The sequence below is a fragment of the Macaca mulatta genome, chromosome 11, assembly GCF_049350105.2.
Source record: "Macaca mulatta isolate MMU2019108-1 chromosome 11, T2T-MMU8v2.0, whole genome shotgun sequence".
Taxonomy (NCBI): Eukaryota; Metazoa; Chordata; class Mammalia; order Primates; family Cercopithecidae; genus Macaca; species Macaca mulatta.
In genome coordinates, this window is record NC_133416.1 from 108,905,322 (window position 1) to 108,924,111 (window position 18,790).

General features: G+C 40.5%; 1 protein-coding gene and 1 long non-coding RNA gene across 19 annotated transcripts in view; one reads left to right on the forward strand and one right to left on the reverse strand.

The window, feature by feature from the left end:
• The window catches only part of MYBPC1 (myosin binding protein C1), a 98,893-nt gene that overhangs the window by 3,272 nt on the left and 76,831 nt on the right, over window positions 1–18,790 (forward strand). For all 18 annotated transcript variants that reach the window (XM_015152592.3, XM_028829806.2, XM_028829801.2 and 15 more), the window contains exon 2: window positions 16,606–16,641. In XM_015152592.3, coding sequence (XP_015008078.1) covers window positions 16,606–16,641 — 36 coding nt within the window. The remainder of the gene's footprint in view (window positions 1–16,605; window positions 16,642–18,790) is intronic.
• On the reverse strand, window positions 1,883–10,787 carry LOC144332993 (uncharacterized). Its single transcript, XR_013401283.1, has 3 exons — window positions 10,673–10,787; window positions 2,942–3,053; window positions 1,883–2,018 (listed from the first exon to the last, which is right to left on the reverse strand). It is a non-coding gene; the product is annotated as an uncharacterized LOC144332993 (long non-coding RNA).

Genomic DNA, 18,790 nt, shown 5'->3' on the forward strand with positions numbered 1-18,790 from the left:
TAATTCCTCGGTTCCTACTGTGTAAAGAAATCATCTTTCTTTCTTTCTTTTTTCTTTTTTTTTTTTTTTTTGAGACAGTATCTCACTCTGTGGCCTAGGCTGGAGTGCAGTGCCATGATCTTCGCTCACTGCAGCCTTTGCCTCCCAGGTTCGAGTGATTCATGTGCCTCAGCATCTCAAATAGCTGGGATTACAGGCACCCACCAACACACCCAGTTAATTTTTGTATTTTTAGTAGAGACGGGGTTTCACCATGTTGGCCAGGCTGGTCTCGACCTGCTGACCTCAGGTGATCCACCTACCTCGGCCTCCCAAAGTGCTGGGATTACAGGTGTGAGCCACCGAGCCCGGCCAAGAAATCACCTTTCACTGGAAATTTCTCTTTTCGAGTCAAAAAGAAATTTTATCAACCCCAAACTAAACAATTGCAACAGGCTTTCTTCTGTGGCAGAATCTCTGTTCATTAAAGAATAGTATGAATGGCTGCTAAACACATAAAAATGATTTTCTCAGAATTTTACCTCTGGCATATGTAATGATTAAAACCATAAAACCTGATTCTTTAACATCCTGGGACACCTGTTAGCTGTCAGATTCTTCTTCTTTTTTTTTTTTTTTTTCCAGAAAAGTTCTCATTCTGTCACCAGGCTGGAGTGCAGTGGTGCAATCATGGCTCACTGCAAACACTGCCTCCCAGGCTCAAGCGATCCTCCCACCTCAGCCTCCCCAGTAGCTGGGACCACAGATGCATGCCATCATGCCCAGCTAATAGCCAATTTTTATATTTTCAGTAGAGATGGCGGGGTCTCACTGTGTTGCCCAGGCTGGTCTCGAACTCCTGGGCTCAAGAGATCCACTTGTCTCTGCCTTCGAAAGTGCTGAGACTACAGGCGTGAGTTACCATGCCTGGCCTATTAACTGTTAGATACTATAAAACACAGAAAAAATACCTTCTAAAACACTGAGTTGAGGTCTTAACATGAATTTCACTTTTTGTTTCTGATTTATCAGAGCTTATTATATTTAATGTACTTAAATTCTCCAAAAAGGCAAAAGTTCCTCTTTGGTGCTTGTGTGTCATTCAGAACATCTCAAGAGTCACTGTGGTTTTCTCATTTTCTGTGTAAGATCCCTTCTTGAAAACTCAAATGTATGGCCAAACACAGGTTCCATTATGACCATAATTTTAAGGTGCCATTCTGATAACTTCAGGAGGCAAAGGCATACCTTTGTTACTGCAGATTCTTTTGCTGTGTCAACATACAATATTCATCTTATCCATCTTGATCTACATTTCAGTAGGAATAGATGGGACCATGGGAGCAGAGAACAGTGTTGTTGTTGTTGTTGTTGTTGTTTGAGTCCATAAGGGTTTTTCCATTTCTGTATCTTTTTTTCCTTGGTCTCTAGAGATTTCATCACATTTTAAAGTTCTGCCGAGCCCCAAACCTACCTGAATGTACAGCAGCATTCATCACCTCTTGCCTATTTCTAAGCATTTCTCAGGGCTTAGTCATCCATCAGAAAAGGAGCTCCCTTGATGGGAAACCTCCTTCTCATATTTCTTCTTTGACCTTCAGTTTCTACATGCAAGAGAGTGAATGGCCTATTTCAAACACCGAAATCAATTTGTCTTTGGAAATATTTATTAATATATAAATACTACCCTTACCTCAAATTGGGGAAAAGTTAATAATTAATGCAGAAAACTAAGAGAAAGGAAGAGGGGAGGAGGAAAGATAGTTTATCAAGGGCAATTGTTTCCCTTTTGACTTCGAATGGCTCATCAAGGCCAAGTTGAAGGTTTGGACGGAAAATAAAGAAGTTATATGAATGAATGCCATCATATTTTTTCCTCCTGAGAAAAACCGCCATGCTGTGCTGGAGATTCATGGCATATAATTGAGCTCTGTGTTGTAAGAAGGAATACTCTAGGGCAAATGCGTACTAGAGGGGCTTAATACTTGGCAGAATCCTTCTTTTTCAGTAGCCTGCTTTTATGACTGCTCCGACTGCACCTGTTAGGAAGATAAATAAAGGACCGGCCAATTCTTTCCTCTGAAGCGCCCTAAATATATCGCTTTAAAAACACTTTGGAAAAACAAATTGTATCCTTACTTCTCACTCAGTAAATCTAAAGAAATTCCCTCTTGTTCTCAGGCATTTCAAACAGTGAGGTCAGGAGTAAGGGAGATTGTGGAGTGATCAAAGGTGGAAGTTAGGCTCACTAGCTGGTCTAAGGAACCCAGAAGGGTGGAAAGCATGAAGAGCTTACAATCCTTTATGCTCTCAATGACTCACTTTATTTTGGCCATGAGACATGGCCTTGAAGCTTTTTTTTTTTTTTTTAGGCTCTGTATACACACGCAATTCATAGCGTTTCCTTATTTACAGCAATTTCAAAGTATCCCCGAATCAAACATGAGTGTTGAAGTCAACTACCCAGGCTGAAGTTGCTTTTAAAAAATGCTTGGACACAAAAACAAATAAATAAGTGGTCTCTTTAAAAACTTGAATAAATACAAAATGACGTTTTTGCAACACTTTTGTAAACAAATGCATTCTTCTTTTCAATTTCATATGGTTGTGAGAGGAGATTGCTGTGTCATTATTGCTATTGTTTTTACAGTCCAAGGAAGCATTTTTGTTACTTGTATTTAAAATTATTGCAACTGTTTTTTTTAAAAATTATTTTTAGGCTGTTTATGGACACAGAATAATTTTTATTATAATTAATAATGGCTATTTTTATCTTCACTGCTCCTTAATTAGTCTATGAAAACTATATTAAGAGACACAAAATACTCTTGCCTGCCAGTATCTTCTGTGGTAATTCTAAACTTCATCTCTAGACATGCGTAAGTGTGTTAGATGATAAAGAACGGGATTAAAGTTCTAGCAGCCAAAAATAAGTACGGAAATTTTAATTTAATGTGTGTACCTGAGAGCATGTGGCCACGTCTTCTTTGTTCTTATTCCATGTTAGTTCTTGATGGAAACAGATGTCTTTTCTGGAACCCTTGGTTTGTTCAGAGTACTGCATCCTGGGGAAACTGAATAAATACACAGAAAGGTAGCAGCTGAATTAGTGCTCTGAGTTAGGTTAATCATGAAGTAGCTACTGTTTATTCAAGAGGGGTTTCCTAAAATTTGAGAGCATAGCAATTAAGGAAAATGAAACTGTGAAAAAGAAGAAAAGACTTTGTCACTTAATTTCCTATATGTATGCAAATTATCTCATAACCAGATGAGAAGAGGGCTTCTGACCACGCAGCTTTTTACAAAGAGCCCCTCAAAATCAAAGTGATGATACTGTCTTGTCATAATTCTGCTCTCTGTGGATAGGCTCAGTTTTAATTTACAAAGAGTACATTTGGTTTAGACAGCCCAAAGATAGACCACAGGCCAAATTTTGAGATACTCCCATTCATGGGACAGAGTATTCATGGGCTGGCTTCAACATACATTTCCAGAGTAAAGTTTTAGGTACCATTAGATTGGGGCATGAATTGATTGATGTGGCAGAGGCAAAGAACAGGATCATTCAATCTCACACTTATTTCTCTTTCTAAAATGAGTTCACAAAAAGCTAACTGTAATCTGACTTTCATTATGCCTTTCAAGTCTAAATCCACTTTGATAAGGCTTGCCCTTTTATATTCCCTTAGGAATCATTTTTAGGCCAATTTGGCACATCAGGGCAGCGTCTAAAATTACACTTAATAATATGTCAGATGTTAGATCTTATGATTTTGTTCTATTCATTTTTTTTGATGTGTATTTAGCTATTTTGGCTAAATATTATTCTTCTCCAAAATTGTCCAAATCTTTCTCTAAATAGTATCAGATCTCTTTATAAATTACTCAACTATAATATAATACTCTTTATAAATTGCTTTGCTTGCATCCGTTAATATCGTTTGCCTTCTAAAAACTTTTATGAATCTTGGAAGACAATGCTCTACTTAAAACTAAAAATTTGTCCATGTGTGTAATTCTACATTTTGTCATGTTTAGAGTTAGATGTCTTTAGGGTTGTTATGCACATAGTATGTATCTTGGCTTTTTCTTTATGCATCTTAAATCATATTCATTATTAAACATGGTGACATAAAAAGTTATAATATTCATAGAACATTCTAGACAGCTCAAATTCCAGCTGCACCATGAACTGAGTTACTTACACTTTGTATGCCTCTGTTTCCTCATCTGTATGTGAATAAAACAGTATCAACTCATTGGGTCTCAGTAAGAATTAACTGAAATACACCAGGTAAAGTGCTTATTTTATCTTATTTTATTTTTTATTTGAGATGGAGTCTTTCTCTGTTGCCCAGGCCGTAGTGCAGTGGCGTGATCTCGACTCACTGCGACCTCTGCCTCCCTGGTTCAAGCAATTCTCCTACCTCAGCCTCCCGAGTAGCTGGGGTTACAGGCGTGTGCCACCACGTCCGGCTAATTTTTGTATTCTTTTGGTAGAGATGGGGTTTCACCTTATTGGCCAGGCTGGTCTCAAACTCCTGACCTCAGGTGATCCACCTGCCTCGGCCTCCCAAAGTGCTGGGATTACAGGCATAAGCCACCATGCCTGGACAGGTAAAGTGCTTAGAACAGGGCCTAACATATGGAAAGATTTCAAGTATTTTCCTCCTAAAGCAGTAAAGTCAGAAATCTTGTCTGGTATAAGCTATTAAATGCCTCAAATTTCATATAAACTTTGATGGCATTTCCCTCAACATAAGGGATGTAACAACCACTGCTCGCCTCCTCACTAGTGTAATATTTATAATACATGCCAAGAAAGCTGCTATGATAGTCATAACCGTCATTGCCACCACCACGTTTCCTTCTTTTACTTGTAGTGAGACATCTTTGCTTTCACCCATAGAAGCTCAGATCAAATAAAAGGTCTGTACTCCATGAGCTCTGCTGTGTTCTTACTGAAATGAGCCATGTCCAATTCAGGGGTCTCTAGTTGTCAGCATATAGCATAAGGTGATAACAGTTGGGTTGTTTCTTCACTGTTCCATTGTGGGGACATGGCCTTTCCCACTTAGATGAAAGAGTTACCCTACACAGTTGAACAATAACTATATCTGACACCAAGGGTTATAAGGCTTGGGTTTTTGGGACTTTACAATTTCTCTCCCTGGCTGGGTGCAGTGGCTCATGCCTGTAATCCCAACACTTTGGGAGGCCAAGGTGGGAGGATCACCTGAGGTCGGGAGTTCGAGACCAGCCTGACCAACATGGAGAAACCTCATGTCTACTAAAAATACAAAATTAGCCGGGTGTGGCGATGCATGCCTGTAATCCCAGCTACTCAGGAGGCTGAGGCAGGACAATCGCTTGAACCCGGAGATGGAGGTTGTGGTGAGCCAAGATTGTGCCATCGTACTCCAGCCTGGGCAACAAGAGCGAAACTCCGTCTCAAAAAAAAAAAAGATTTCTCTCCCTATCAGGGGTGCTTTTTGGTGGATAGGGTCTTCCTCAGTCTGCGCTTTCCTGAGATAACCACATAAAGAACTCTCCATGACCACATATGGATGTGGTGGGTGACTGATTGAATGTCACTGTGTTTACTGTGGTGGAATTTTATTTTTATGACCCCACCTGGCGTCAGGACTCTTCTGCCTCTATTTTTAAAAAGTCACCCAATGTGAGGTCCAGCAATGGCTTGGAGCAAGACCTTTAAGAGATTTATCCTATAACCCTATAGCCACATAAATAAATGACACAGGTCAGGTACAGTGGCTCATGCCTGTAATCCCAGCACTTTGGGAGGCCAAGGCCAGAGAATTGCTTGAGCCCAGGAGTTTGAGACCAGCCTGAGCAACATGGTGAAACCTCATCTCTACAAAAAATACAAAAATTATCTGGGTGTGGTGGTGCACACCTGTAATCCCAGCTACTTGGAATCACTTGAGCCCACGAGGTCAAGGCTGCAGTGAGCCATGATCATGCCACTGCACTCCTGCCTGGGTGACAGAGCGAGATCCTGTCTCAAAATAATAATAATAATAATAAGTGATGCAAGATTCCCAGAAAAGACACAGTAAAGGATGAAATTGTTAACAATACAAATTGCTTTTGCAATAATTTCCTTTTGACCTATGCTAAAATGTTAAGCTCCTTCAATTTGAGTAAATCTTCCTCTGCAAAACACACCCTCATATATGCCACTCCAATCCCATTTGATTCTTTAAAACATGGTAAGCGTGGGGAGGAAGGCAAGTCCTCAGATCTTAGCAATTTTCCTCCAGCCCCATGTTAACAATGAGAAGTTATTTGTTGCTATGTAATAAGGACCATATTTTAATCCTCTTCCTGTGTGAAATGACATCCTGAGTTGAAACTTGCATAATTAGAAGGACAAAAGAATGAATTGACTAGGGGAGGAAAAAAACCCTGTAGATTCAGGGAAATTCCAAAAGTTGAATAATGAGTCATTGAAAATTTACATGATTGATGTATCATTAGACCTCATCTATTCAGAACATTAGAATACAGTACAGACTTTGGCAACATTTGACCACAGTAAATAAATATGGATTAAATTGATTGAATCATTCTGTATAACCAGATTCTCTGCACAGCTAAAGGTTAATTTTGTTATATAACCTCAGAGCCTTATTTTTTCCACCAGTTTGAATAGAAACATTCTTAAAATGTAGTATATTACTCCTTGATTTGAAAAATAAAGTACAGTGGATATAATTTGTCTTAAATTATAGACATCAGTTGTTAGTATCATGTGACACCCTGAGAGACCAAATTATTTGCTTTTTTGAAAACTGGGCTCATATTGATTTGTATTTTGAATTTCTGTCCAATTTTTTCTTAGCTTTCTCACTTTTTGCCTCCTAGAAGTGTGCTGTCTTCTTTAGTACTCTTGTCAGTCAGCATATGAAGCTGTTGCCCTCACTCCCCTTTGTCCTTTGTTATAGACTCCGTTCCAGGTCATTAATCTGGCTGAGTAGAGTTTAGCACCATCTAAGGCACAATATTTAAGAAGGCACTCACTTTCTGGGTCACCAAAATGCAGGGTCAGCACCTTAAGTGACCTCCTTAAATTTTGCTCCTCAGGCACCCTGCTTACCTTTCCCAAGCCCCAGGCTCTGGGTTTACTGAGGAGCTAGGGCCTTGTTCCATGAGGAAAACACAGAAACTCGTAGTGCACAGAACGCAGAAGCTTGAGATAAATGCAGAGGCCCTTCAGAGGTCTTTTTATTTGGGTGGTCAGAAGCCATTAGGTAAGTTGCTAGATAGCTGAATTCTGCGTAGAGGAGGTGCTACTAGGCACTATTGCCCTTTTGTCTCTATTACGGTGCACTTAGGAAAATGAGTTATTGCCCTCAAAATCAATGTATGGTTTTTATTTTGACTGATTCATTTGTTTTATCAAAGCTGCAGATGTATATGATGTATATGACCTGAGTTTGTTTTAAAATAACATGCACAAAATCTTTTTCCAAAGAGGTTTGCAATAAATTCAAAACCAGTGGTTCAAACCTTTTGGTCTCAGATCCATTTGCACCCTTAACAATTACTGATAAACTAAAGAGCATTTGTTTATGTGCATAAATAGTGAATTATACACACTAATTTTAATTTGTAATACAGTAAATATTGTATTCGTGTGTCATATAATATTTACTGTATTAAAAATTAAAATTGGCTGGGTGTGGTGGCTCATGCCTGTAATCCCAGCACTCAGGGAGGCCGAGGCAGATGGATCACCTGAGGTCAGGAGTTTGAGACCAACCTGGCCAACATGGTGAAACCCTGTCTCTACTAAAAATACAAAAAATTAGCTGGATGTGCTGTTGGACCCCTGTAATTCCAGCTATTCAGGAGGCTGAGGCAAGAGAATCTCTTGAATCCGGGAGGTGGAGGTTGTAGTGAGCCAAGATCACGCCATTGCACTCCAGCCTGGGCAACAAGAGCAAAACTCTGTCTCAAAATAAATAAATAAATAAATAAATAAATAAATAAATAAATAAAAGTAAAATTGATAATGTTTAAAATACAAGAATACAGCCAAGCGTGGTGGCTTATGCCTGTAATCCAAGCACTTTGGAAAGCTGAGGTGGGCAGATCGCTTGAGCCCAGGAATTCGAGACCAGCCTAAGAAACATGGCAAAACCTCGTCTCTACTAAAAAATACAAAAATTAGTCGGACATGGTACATGCCTGTAGACCCAGCTACTCAGGAGGTTGATCTGGGAAGTTCATCTGAGCCTGGGGAGATCGAGGCTGCAGTGAGCCGAGATCACGCCACTGCACTCCAGCCTGGGTGACAGAATGAGACCCTTCTCAAAAAAGAAACACACACACACACACAAGAATACACAAACAATTCTATTAGCTGTCAGAACGTTGATATCATTACACATTATGTATCCTCTGGAAAACTTCACTGTCTATTTCTTAGAGAATATGAGTGAAAAAGGCAAATAATGTCTTAGCATTACTATTATGAAAATCATTTTGACCTGGTAAACTCCCTACCTAGGGAGCTCCTGAAGATCCCAGATCATACTTTGAGAACCACTAATATAAATCAATTTAGTTTATTTGTTGTTGTTGTTTTGTTTTTGTATAGAGACAGGGTCTCACTACATTGCCAGGCCTGGTCTTGAACTCCTGAGCTCAAGCAAGCCACCCACCCCCATCTGCCAAAGTGATGGGATTACAGGCGTGAGCCACCAAGCCCAGCCTACTTATTTAAAAAGTATGTAATTCTCTTAAATCCCAAAGTATAAGGTATCCAGACCCATAATGCCTATAATGAATAGAGTGGGGAACAAAATAAGCAAGTAACTGTGAAAATGTTGAATTAAATGTTGATTTCTGTCCAAATTCTGCATCTGTGATACATAAGCAATTTGGCCAATAAAAATACACTGTCATTTATATTTGCTGATTTTGGGGGTACACTGTTTTTGGTTTGTTTTGTTTTGTTTGAGATGGGTCTTACTCTGTCACTCAGGAGTGCGGTGGTGCAATCTTGGCTCACTGCAACCTTCGCCTACCCAGCTCAAGCAATCCTCCCACCTCAGCCTCCAAAGTAGCTGGGACCACAGGCATGCAACACCATGCCCGACTAATTTCTTGTATTTTTGGTAGAGATGTGGTTTTGCCATGTTGCACAGGCTAGTCGTGAACTCCTGAGCTCAAGCGATTCCATCTGCCTCCCCAAGTGCTGAGATTATAGGCGAGAGCCACCACACCTGGCCATGGGGTACACTTATGATTAACAGAATCAAACATCTCTAAGCATTATTAATGTCCCTGTGAAAGCAATATTTTATGCTATGGCAGCTTCCATTGTGCTCGTGTCTGGGCAAATAAGGTCCAGGTTAGAGTATGCATATAGAGTCAGACCCCATCATCAAGAGGGGAGACACCTGATAGTGTTTATTACATATTTAATCTAAAAAGAAAGATAATTTGCTATACCACCAAAAATGACAGTACAGGAGTTGGCCAAGTAGACACTTCCTTATTCATCATGATGTTTACAAAACATAAAGCCTTCACGCGTTTTTTTTCAAAGCTAGAATTTTACTTTGAGAATAAGAAAAAATAATTAGGAATAGCATACAATTTTCCCCTATGCCTCAAATTTCCAAAGAATATTTTTTATTGTTTAAAAATTTTCCCCAAGAAAGTGACAGAAAGCCACAAAAAGAGACCTAGAATCATAACATTTAGTGATAACTGTTATCATGTGTTCTTCTGTCTTTTTTATGCCTATATAATATACTCATGTGATATGCTCTCCTTGTATAAAAAACTAAATTAAATTGTACATAATGGCCCAGAAGATAGTTTAAGTAGGTAAAATAATGTAATATTTGAGACAGCCCATGGGAAGAAGAGAACTGGGTGTTTTGTTTTGTTTTAAGTGTATAAACACAGACATAGAGAGAGAGACAGTTAAATGAATTTTAAGATGTAAGATTTCTTTTTTTCCCCTTTAAATTACTGACCATGAAACCCTTGATCATTGAAAATAGAAATGGACTCCACTGGAGAGGGCCAAACCATTTATGGAGTTACTGGGTCCCTAGTGTTTCTGCAGCAGCACAAAGGCCACATATGGGGCTGTCTATTTCATAGCTGCCACCAGTGCCCGTCAATTAGAATGCCTTGGCACAGGCTGTGCAGGCATGCCATTGGTGGCATACCTGTGCTTTTTACAGTAGGTGACCATAGGAAAAATCCACCATAAATAGATCTACCCCTTTGAAAGCATTTCAGTGCTGCAGAGGGAGAGAAAGTCTGTATCTGTTCATTAGAAAGGATCGAAGAACAGCCGCCCTTGCCCAGGAAAGAAGGGGCTGGCTTTAGTTGTTGGTTCACAAACCAGTTCATTTTTAGGTTGTCCCTTAAAATATTTCCTTGGGCTTATTTTTTTTCAAAAAGTATCCTTGTTTTTCCTTTTTTATTCAAACATTTTAAAGCATGCTTCTTTAGTCCTGTTAGCATGTTTTCTAACAAAGATATTATGTGGGAGAACCAAGAGAGGAGAACAAAAAACCAACTGTATTTACCTAGCAGGAATGTTCCACAGAACTTTGCCCCTTGGCTTTTGAATAAGCAGAAGTACAGCAGGACCTCACCTCAATAAATATCTGTTTGCTTGTTTAAGATTTAGAGAGCTTACCAAAGGTGGGTGCCTCTCGAACATTGCAACACAGCCAACCTTGTTGACAACAGTTGGTGTGATTGACTGTTATTTGCTAAGAAACTGGTGGGACAGGTTCCTCGACACAAGTTGCTTTGCTGTTTTTGGGAGCCCCGATTTTAAAAGGGGAGGATTCCTTAGAAAGGCGAGGGGTGTAATATTCCTGAGAGCCAAAACTAACCCTAATTGCTCTCCTGCCCTTGTTAAGAAATGGAAGACATTTGTTGACAGTAAGAAGAAATGTAAATGATGGCGCTTGGCTGAATGCCCCTGGAGCCTTGGCCAGCGGGAGGGGAACCAACCAAAGACATGGTGTTCCCTGTGGGGAACACAGACGAAGAAAGCTGCCCACAGAATGCCAGGGGACGGTTATGGGTTTCTTGGCAGCAAGGAGAAGGGGCTTTTGTGCAGGGAGGAACAGCCTGCCAGTTAACTATATTTATGGAGCACCTGCTGTGTGGAATCTGAAAAGGAGAAGGAGAAGGGCCTTGTCCTCAAGAAGCTTGTGATCCAAGGGAGAAGAAAAGTCCCCATCTACTGTAAACCCATTAGGATTCCCACTCACATTTGAAAAAGGAGAGGAACGGGTGATATTTAGGGGGTGTGCTGAGCCTTGTTACTCAAAATGTGGGTTGTGGACCAGCAGCATCACCTGGGAGCCTTTTAGAAACATGCAGAATCTTTTTATTTTTAAAATTAAAAAAAAAATTTCTGGAGATGGGGTCTTGCTCTGTCACCCTGGCTGAAGTATAGTGGTACAATCTTGGCTCACTGCAGCCTCCACCTCCTGGGCTTAAGTGATACTCCCACCTCAGCCTCCCAAGTCACTGGGACTTAGGAAGCACCAGCTAATGTAAAATGTTTTTTTGTGAAGACAGGATTTCATTATGTTGCCCAGGTAGGTCTCAAACACCTGGGCTCAAGCGATCCTCCCGCTGTGACCTCCTGAGCCACTGCGCAACCTTGAAATGCAGAATCGTGAACCCTACTGCTGCAGACCCCAAGAGTCAGAACCTGCAGTTCGATCAGATCCCTAAGTGATTAATATGCATACTGCAGTTTGAGAAGTTCTAGAGGATTTCTGGAAGTAATGAGTCTTGAATGTTTTAAGAGAGCAGCGTGACTTGGTTCAGTGACTCAATTGATACTGAAAGGCAATTCATTTACCTGTGAATTTCCTAAACACAGGTATCTTATCGCATTGCAACCACTTTTATAACCCACTGACCTTGTTAAATTCATAATGGGAGTTGAATGAATTTAGCTTGCAAGGGTGCTCCTGCCTATGGTTCCTATTCAGTGAGGTACTGTGGAAATTGCTGTTAATGAACGAATGTTACAGAGGCAGACAGTGAAATTTAGGAACATGTAAATTATTTTTAGAGAAATGGGCAAAGCTGACCATGACAGGACCTGTCAGTGACAAACATATGAATTAGAGTGAGAGAGATGCGTGAGAAGTTCCTTCAAGGTAAATGGGCACACGTTGGGGTCTCTGAGACTTACCTGCAATGCTTCATTTTCCATTTAAGTCATGTGCTGCTTGGCCTTTACCACTCCTTGGTTTTCCAGTTTCCAGGTTTAAGACAACTGGAATTTTCTGTTTCAAATGCTCCGAAAAAGACTAAGGTCCTATTTTCTCTGATCATTTCTGTCTTGCCATGATTGATTGATTGATTGAATCATTGTTTGATCTACTTATCTGCAGTCTGCAAACTATAATGCATATAAATTGCATCGAGCTCAACTACTATTCCCACTTTGCAGTAGGGTTATGAGGGACTCACCTCTTCTGTCCAGTCCCCACCCCACATGCAAACATGTTTTAACACATACAGCTCGTAGACCTAGAAATAAGACATATCCTTAGCAGGCAGCATGTGGAGGAAAACATAAGTGTCTTTTTCATAGGTGTGTCCGAGTAAAAATGATGATCATAACGATAAAAACCATGAAAAGATAAAGCCTATGTGACATTTGCCATGTTCTCTACCCCTGCTAATGCATTCATTCCGCCAATGACCCCTGAGTTAGGCTGTGCTATTATTTCTATCTCATACTTGAGGAAATCGATGTGCACCCCACTCCTACAAATAGGGAGGACAACATCCATATGAGGCTATGTGGTCTTGAGATTAAGACCAACTAATTCAGTGGGGAAAATGGTGTCATTGTTCTGAGAAGTCCATCAACCCTGTTCTGACTTGATGAACTTAAGTAGCAGGGAAAGGAAGTGCAGGGCGGGGCTGCAGAGGCCAGGCTTAGCCAAGCAAGCCTGGAGTACAGCCTGGTTCCACCCTTCCTAGACTGTGCGATCTCAAAGAGCCTCAGTTCCCACTTGCAAAATGGAGATAATCATAGTACTGATTTCACAGAGTTGTAAGGATTAAAAGGATTAATATACACTAGGTCCTACATGTGGTGGATTCTAATAAGGGGTTGCAATGTATTTACTCCTTCACTGGCTATAAAGTAAAGAGGTTTCTGTGATTTTGAGAAGAAAAAGTTCTGGATCTGCCTATTTACCAGGCCAGTATACATTTTTCTATTTCTACTCCCTGCAACCATCCCACAATGGTCCTAACATTAATATCCTATAATGTTTCTGCCATTCTCTCTGGTAGAGTTGGCTATTCATGACCAATGTTTTGTGGATTAAGTGGAAGTTGAATTAAGCCCTTTACATTATCATTTTGATTTTTGGTCTGTTACATAGCCCATGGGGCTATAGAAAAAATGGAAATGGAGAATGTACATTCAGGGAACATCTACAGTTTTAGTGCCCAAGATGATTCTCTTTTATGTATTTGATTAGAATTTACCATTGGCCTTAGCTGGATTTTTAAGCAACTATGGTTACCCTTAAAAAATGAGAATTGGGCACATAGATGCTAAACAGGTATTATCGATTTAATAGTTGATATCCAACCACCAAAAGAAGCCCTTCTTAATTCTTTTGTATCAATTCTCTATGCATTTAACGTGTTTTCAGCAATAAAATGAGACACCAGGGAGATAAGAAAAGAAGGAAAGACCCCTGACTTTGTTTAGATGGGGGAGAAACAGAAACATAAATATACAGAGACTATTAGACAATAATTAAGTCATAGTAAAAAGAGAATGTGTTATGACATGGTCCAGAATGCAAAAGAGTAAGAAAGAAGAACGGAATAGAATAATCAGCTCTGACCGGGCGCAGTGGCTCACACCTATAATCCCAGCACTTTGGGAGGCAGAGGCGGGTGGTTCATGAGGTCAAGAGATCGAGACCATCCTGGCCAACATGGTGAAACCCTGTCTCTACTAAAAATACAAAAATTCACTGGGCATAGTGGCACGTGCCTATAGTCCCAGCCACTTGGGAGGTTGAGGCAGGAGAACTGCTTGAAACCAGGAGGTGGAGACTGCAGTGAGCCAAGGTCACGCCACTGCACTCCAGCCTGGCGATAGAGCGAGACTTCGTCTCAAAAAAAAAAAAAAAAAAAAAAAGAATAATCAGTTCCGAGTGCCTTGAGAAAAATGTTGGCGATGTGGATAAAGATTGCCAAATAATAGTAATGGAAACAGTTCATTCTGTGAATTATAGAGCTCTTTCTACATGTCAGGAACTACCCTACGCATTTTACATAGAATTGGCACCCTAAGAGGTTATTTATTTTGTTAATCTTATTTCACAGATGAAGGACCCAAGGCTGTTAGAGATTAAGGAATTGCACATGATTGCACAATGAATAAGGCAGAGAGTCAGGATTCAGACCTAAGTCTGACTCCATCATATGTTCAGAAAAAGCAGGAGGTCTGCTGGGGAGAACAGTGGCAGAAAGGTCAGAAGGTGAACAGAAATGGCTCTAGAACAGAGGGGCCACTGGAACGTAGTAAGAGAAGGGAGAGAAAGAAGTGCCCATGAACAAAGGCTTTGAATGCAAACCTGGGGAGGGTAGACCTAATCAAATAGTAATAGAAACCCTTTCAAGCAGAATAATGGGATGAAACACAGTTGTAGGATAAATAACTTCTGCAGCTGTGGGGAAAGGAGACTGGAGGGATGAGAAACTTGTCTGTAGACAGAACCAGGAAGAAGTCCTTGGGCATGTCATGGCAATGGCCCTGTCTGAAAGATAGCGTGTCAAAGAAATCGGTGTCTCGCTCTCAGTATTCTGATATCCATGTGCTGCAATAACTTATTCAAAGCCAAGAGGACAATATTAGATTTCCATTTCTGCACTCAGATCTCTGAAAATAAAATGCTTTGACTGACAGTTTCATGTTTTGATTGATGATAACCTGAGTGATTCTTTCCATGATGTAGTGAAGAAACAAAAACATTTCTGACAATGCCATCCAAGGGACATTTGTGTTTTCACTGTATCTGCGAATTACATCACATCCTGCTACATTTTCTTCTGCCCATGTATAAGGTTATGTTTTTTGTCTATTGGTTATATATATTCTTCTCCCTCACTAGTAAATAGTAATAAACTTATTTATGGCCACCTGAATAAAAGTTTTTAAAAAGCAATAAATTGAAGTTTATACTAGCCACAAAATGAGTGATGGAAAAAGACATTATTGCATCCTGGCAGGCCTGCATTACTCTTTTCTTGATTTCTGTTACGGTGCAATCCATTCCTTTTTCCATGCTCATTCCAGCCTTCCTAGACTAGAATGGGGCACTTGGCCTACACATAGTGGTGACTGTTCTGCCAAACTGCTTGTTACAGGGCATCGTTCTCCCTGTTCAACAAGAGTCACTTGTGGAAAAAAAAGTGGAAAATCCCATATGCTGACAAAGGCTCCCAGGATTCCACAATGTGTCTATAATACAAAAACTTTGCTATCTTTATATTTTATTTAGTAGTCAAGTAGAAGATAATTTTAGAAGCGATCACCTTCATTAACTGCCTCTTCTTGTCCTGGAGATGAAGCAGCTGGTTCATGAGTGAGTGATACTCACATGTCACTAATTCCCAATTCTGGGCATCCATGGGGATTTGGCAGGGGAAATGCTGTGCTCTTTGTTCATGGGGATGCCTTCAGCTACTTGGAAATAGTATATTCTTTAACAGAAGTTTCTTTGTCAGACTTCATAGCCAGACTGCTCTGTAATAACCAGACATCCAAAGCCAGGTAAACCAAAACCTCAAAATCAGAGCTTGGAAAATTTTGAATCAGTGTAGGTGGGAATCTATTCCAAGCACGTATGTTTCCAGAAGCGACTCTGAGAGGGCTTAATTCTGTTTCCCAATGAATTGCACCTTCCTTGTAAAACAACAACAACAACAACAACAAAAAGCGCTGCAAAGCCAGAGGACTTTGATGTCATCTGCATTCAGAAAGTGTCTCCCATGCAGGCAGAACAATGTTGAAGATGCAGTGCTCTTGCTTTCTGGGAAAAAGGGGTCTCATTTCTGCACCGACCTTACCTTAGACTCTATGGGATATGCTCGCCATATGCTTGCTACCCACTGTGTTTCACTTCATCCTAACAGCAGTCCTGCCCGTGTAAGATGGGTGTTGTGGCCATTTCTCTAGAGGCAGGAAAACAGGCTCAGCACAAGTAAATGCCCGGCCTGCCTCGGAGAGGATAACTAAGTGGCAAGGACACTTGGATCCCCATTCTACTTTTATCTTTCCATCACTACACCATGCCACCTTCTGGAAATCTATATACCACACATAAATGGCAGCATGAATGTCTTGGGCCTCTTGATGCAGTAGGGTGTGTGTGTGGGTGTGGGGGTGTGTGTGTGAGACAGAGCGAGAGAGGAGAGAATGTGTTTTCCTGCTCCATCCTTCTTGTGAGTACACACAGGTGAGATGGCTGCCTGCAGCAGAAGCAGCCTGGGGCTGTGGAAAGCAGTTCTTCTCTGTGATAAATGAGCCTAACATTTCCATGACTTTTCCATTTCTAGAAAATGAAGTGCCAGCCCCAGCCCCGCCCCCGGAAGGTGAGTAAAAACACTGCCTCACACACATTTGGGCTGCAAATACAGAACGTCCATCCCAGCATGATTTGGCCTCCATGGTGCTGTGAGCTGTGAGCTTTAACCTAATTCCTACTGAGAAGTTGGATGGTGACCATTGTGATAAGTTGATAATAATAAAAATAATACATTGTGTTTATATAATCCTCTTGTGTTAATCTAATTTGGATGGCACTTCATATATATTAGGGGAAGAATTCTTATGAAACCTTTCAAGTTACATAAAAGTTATTATGTCCGCATTTTACAGCATGGAGGCTGAGCCTCCGTTCAAGGGGTTGAAGGATTTGTGAGGCTTTTTCCTATATAGTGAAGGTCAAACAAACCCACATCTTCTTCATGAGAGTGGGGAGTGGATCCATCTCTACCCTGGAAGATCAGCTGTCCCTTCTCAACTTGACATATGTCACCATTGAGCACCTGCAGAAACTCCCTAGGGACTTTCCAGAAAGGTTTGGTGGCCTCTGAGGTTCAACGTGAGGACCAACTTCTTGAGTTCTTAGTACCATATTGTCCACCAGCTGGCAGTAGGAAACAAGCACAAGGATCCAGTGAGACCCTTGGCAGGTAGGGCAGTCCTCAATGTCATGCAATATGTGAAGCTTGTTTTTAGGTCCACATACACCTAAAGAAGAGAAGAGGATTGAAAGATTGAAAGCTCGAAAGATTGAAAGCTCAACATGGCTTAAATTCCCAACATGGCTCTTCAGAGCCATTTATCAGCCAAACAGCCCCAAGATGGAAGCAACCAAAATCACGTGCATTGTCCTATAAAGACTCCAAAGTGGCCTTTCTCATCCCTCTTCCTCCTTGAAAAGGGTGATAAACTGGCATCCATTCAATAATTATTCACTAGGTATTTACCTTGTGCACAACTCTGACCTAACCCTTCAGAGGGATTCAGACATACCTACCATATACGTATTAATAGCTAGGTGCAAGCATATTGTGCCAGATGTAGTGGGGAACTCTACATAGAACACATCTCCCTGTATTCAGTTTGTTTGCAGCCAGGTAGAAAATAGAATACAGCCTGGAGAACAATTATATAAAATGCAACTAAAACATTAAAACATTAGGCAATATTATAAGAACCCCCCACCCCCACCAAGCAGTATGTGATTACTTTTGGGTTGCTTAAACTGACAATGTGTTATGAAGCCAGCAGGTGACTGTAGACCTGGTCCAGCTTAGGTGAAAGCAGGAGTTGGAGAAGGTCTCAGTTTCTAATCATCTTTTCACACAAAAACTTATGAGGCAATTATAAAGCTCTTCCTCTTCCTCCCTGGAGATCGTTTTACTCTTTTCTTTGTTTTCTTTTTTCTTTTCTTTCTCTTTCTTGAGACAGCGTCTTGCTCTGTTATCCAAGCTGGAGTGCAGTGGCACCATTACAGCTCACCGCAGCCTCAAACTCCTGGGCTCAAGCAGAGATTGTTTTTCAGGAGGGCAGTTTAAGAAAACTAGCTACTCACAAGAGGCCCTTTGTCCAGCTAAAAATACTAGATTCACACACTAAACCCTAAACAGTATAGAGAAGTATTACAATGTGTCAAAATGAACAAAACTGGCTCAGTGTCATATGAGTTCAAACAGGGGCAAGCTCAGATTTATTTTCTTTAGATCTTGATCTTGAAACTAGTATAGATGTGTGACATTTTTCTTAGGATCTTCCTCTTCCTTAGTATGTTTTCTTCTTGCGCATAACAAATTTACTTTGATCAACATTGGTACACTAAGAACCTACTGACCATTACAAACAAACCTTTCCCTTCTGTTTTTCATATTAGTTACTGCCACTGAGCCCCTATCATTTCCTTTGCATGCCATATTTCATATTCATTGCACAACATTGACTTCCTCTTGCTCAAATGTCTCCTCCCAAATTCTGCTAAAATTGTCCTTCTTAGTTAACTGAGATTTGAATCTCTATTCATCAGTCCAAAAAAAGAGAATCCATTCTTGAAACAATTCTTTTTTTACATATACCATAAGTCAGATATCATTTGCAGGTCTAAACTAATATGATTCCAAACACAGAGAAATGCAAACTAGATGGTCTCAACTGACAGAATCTGATGTTACCGCTCTTGTTTTGCATTTATTGCCACTAAAC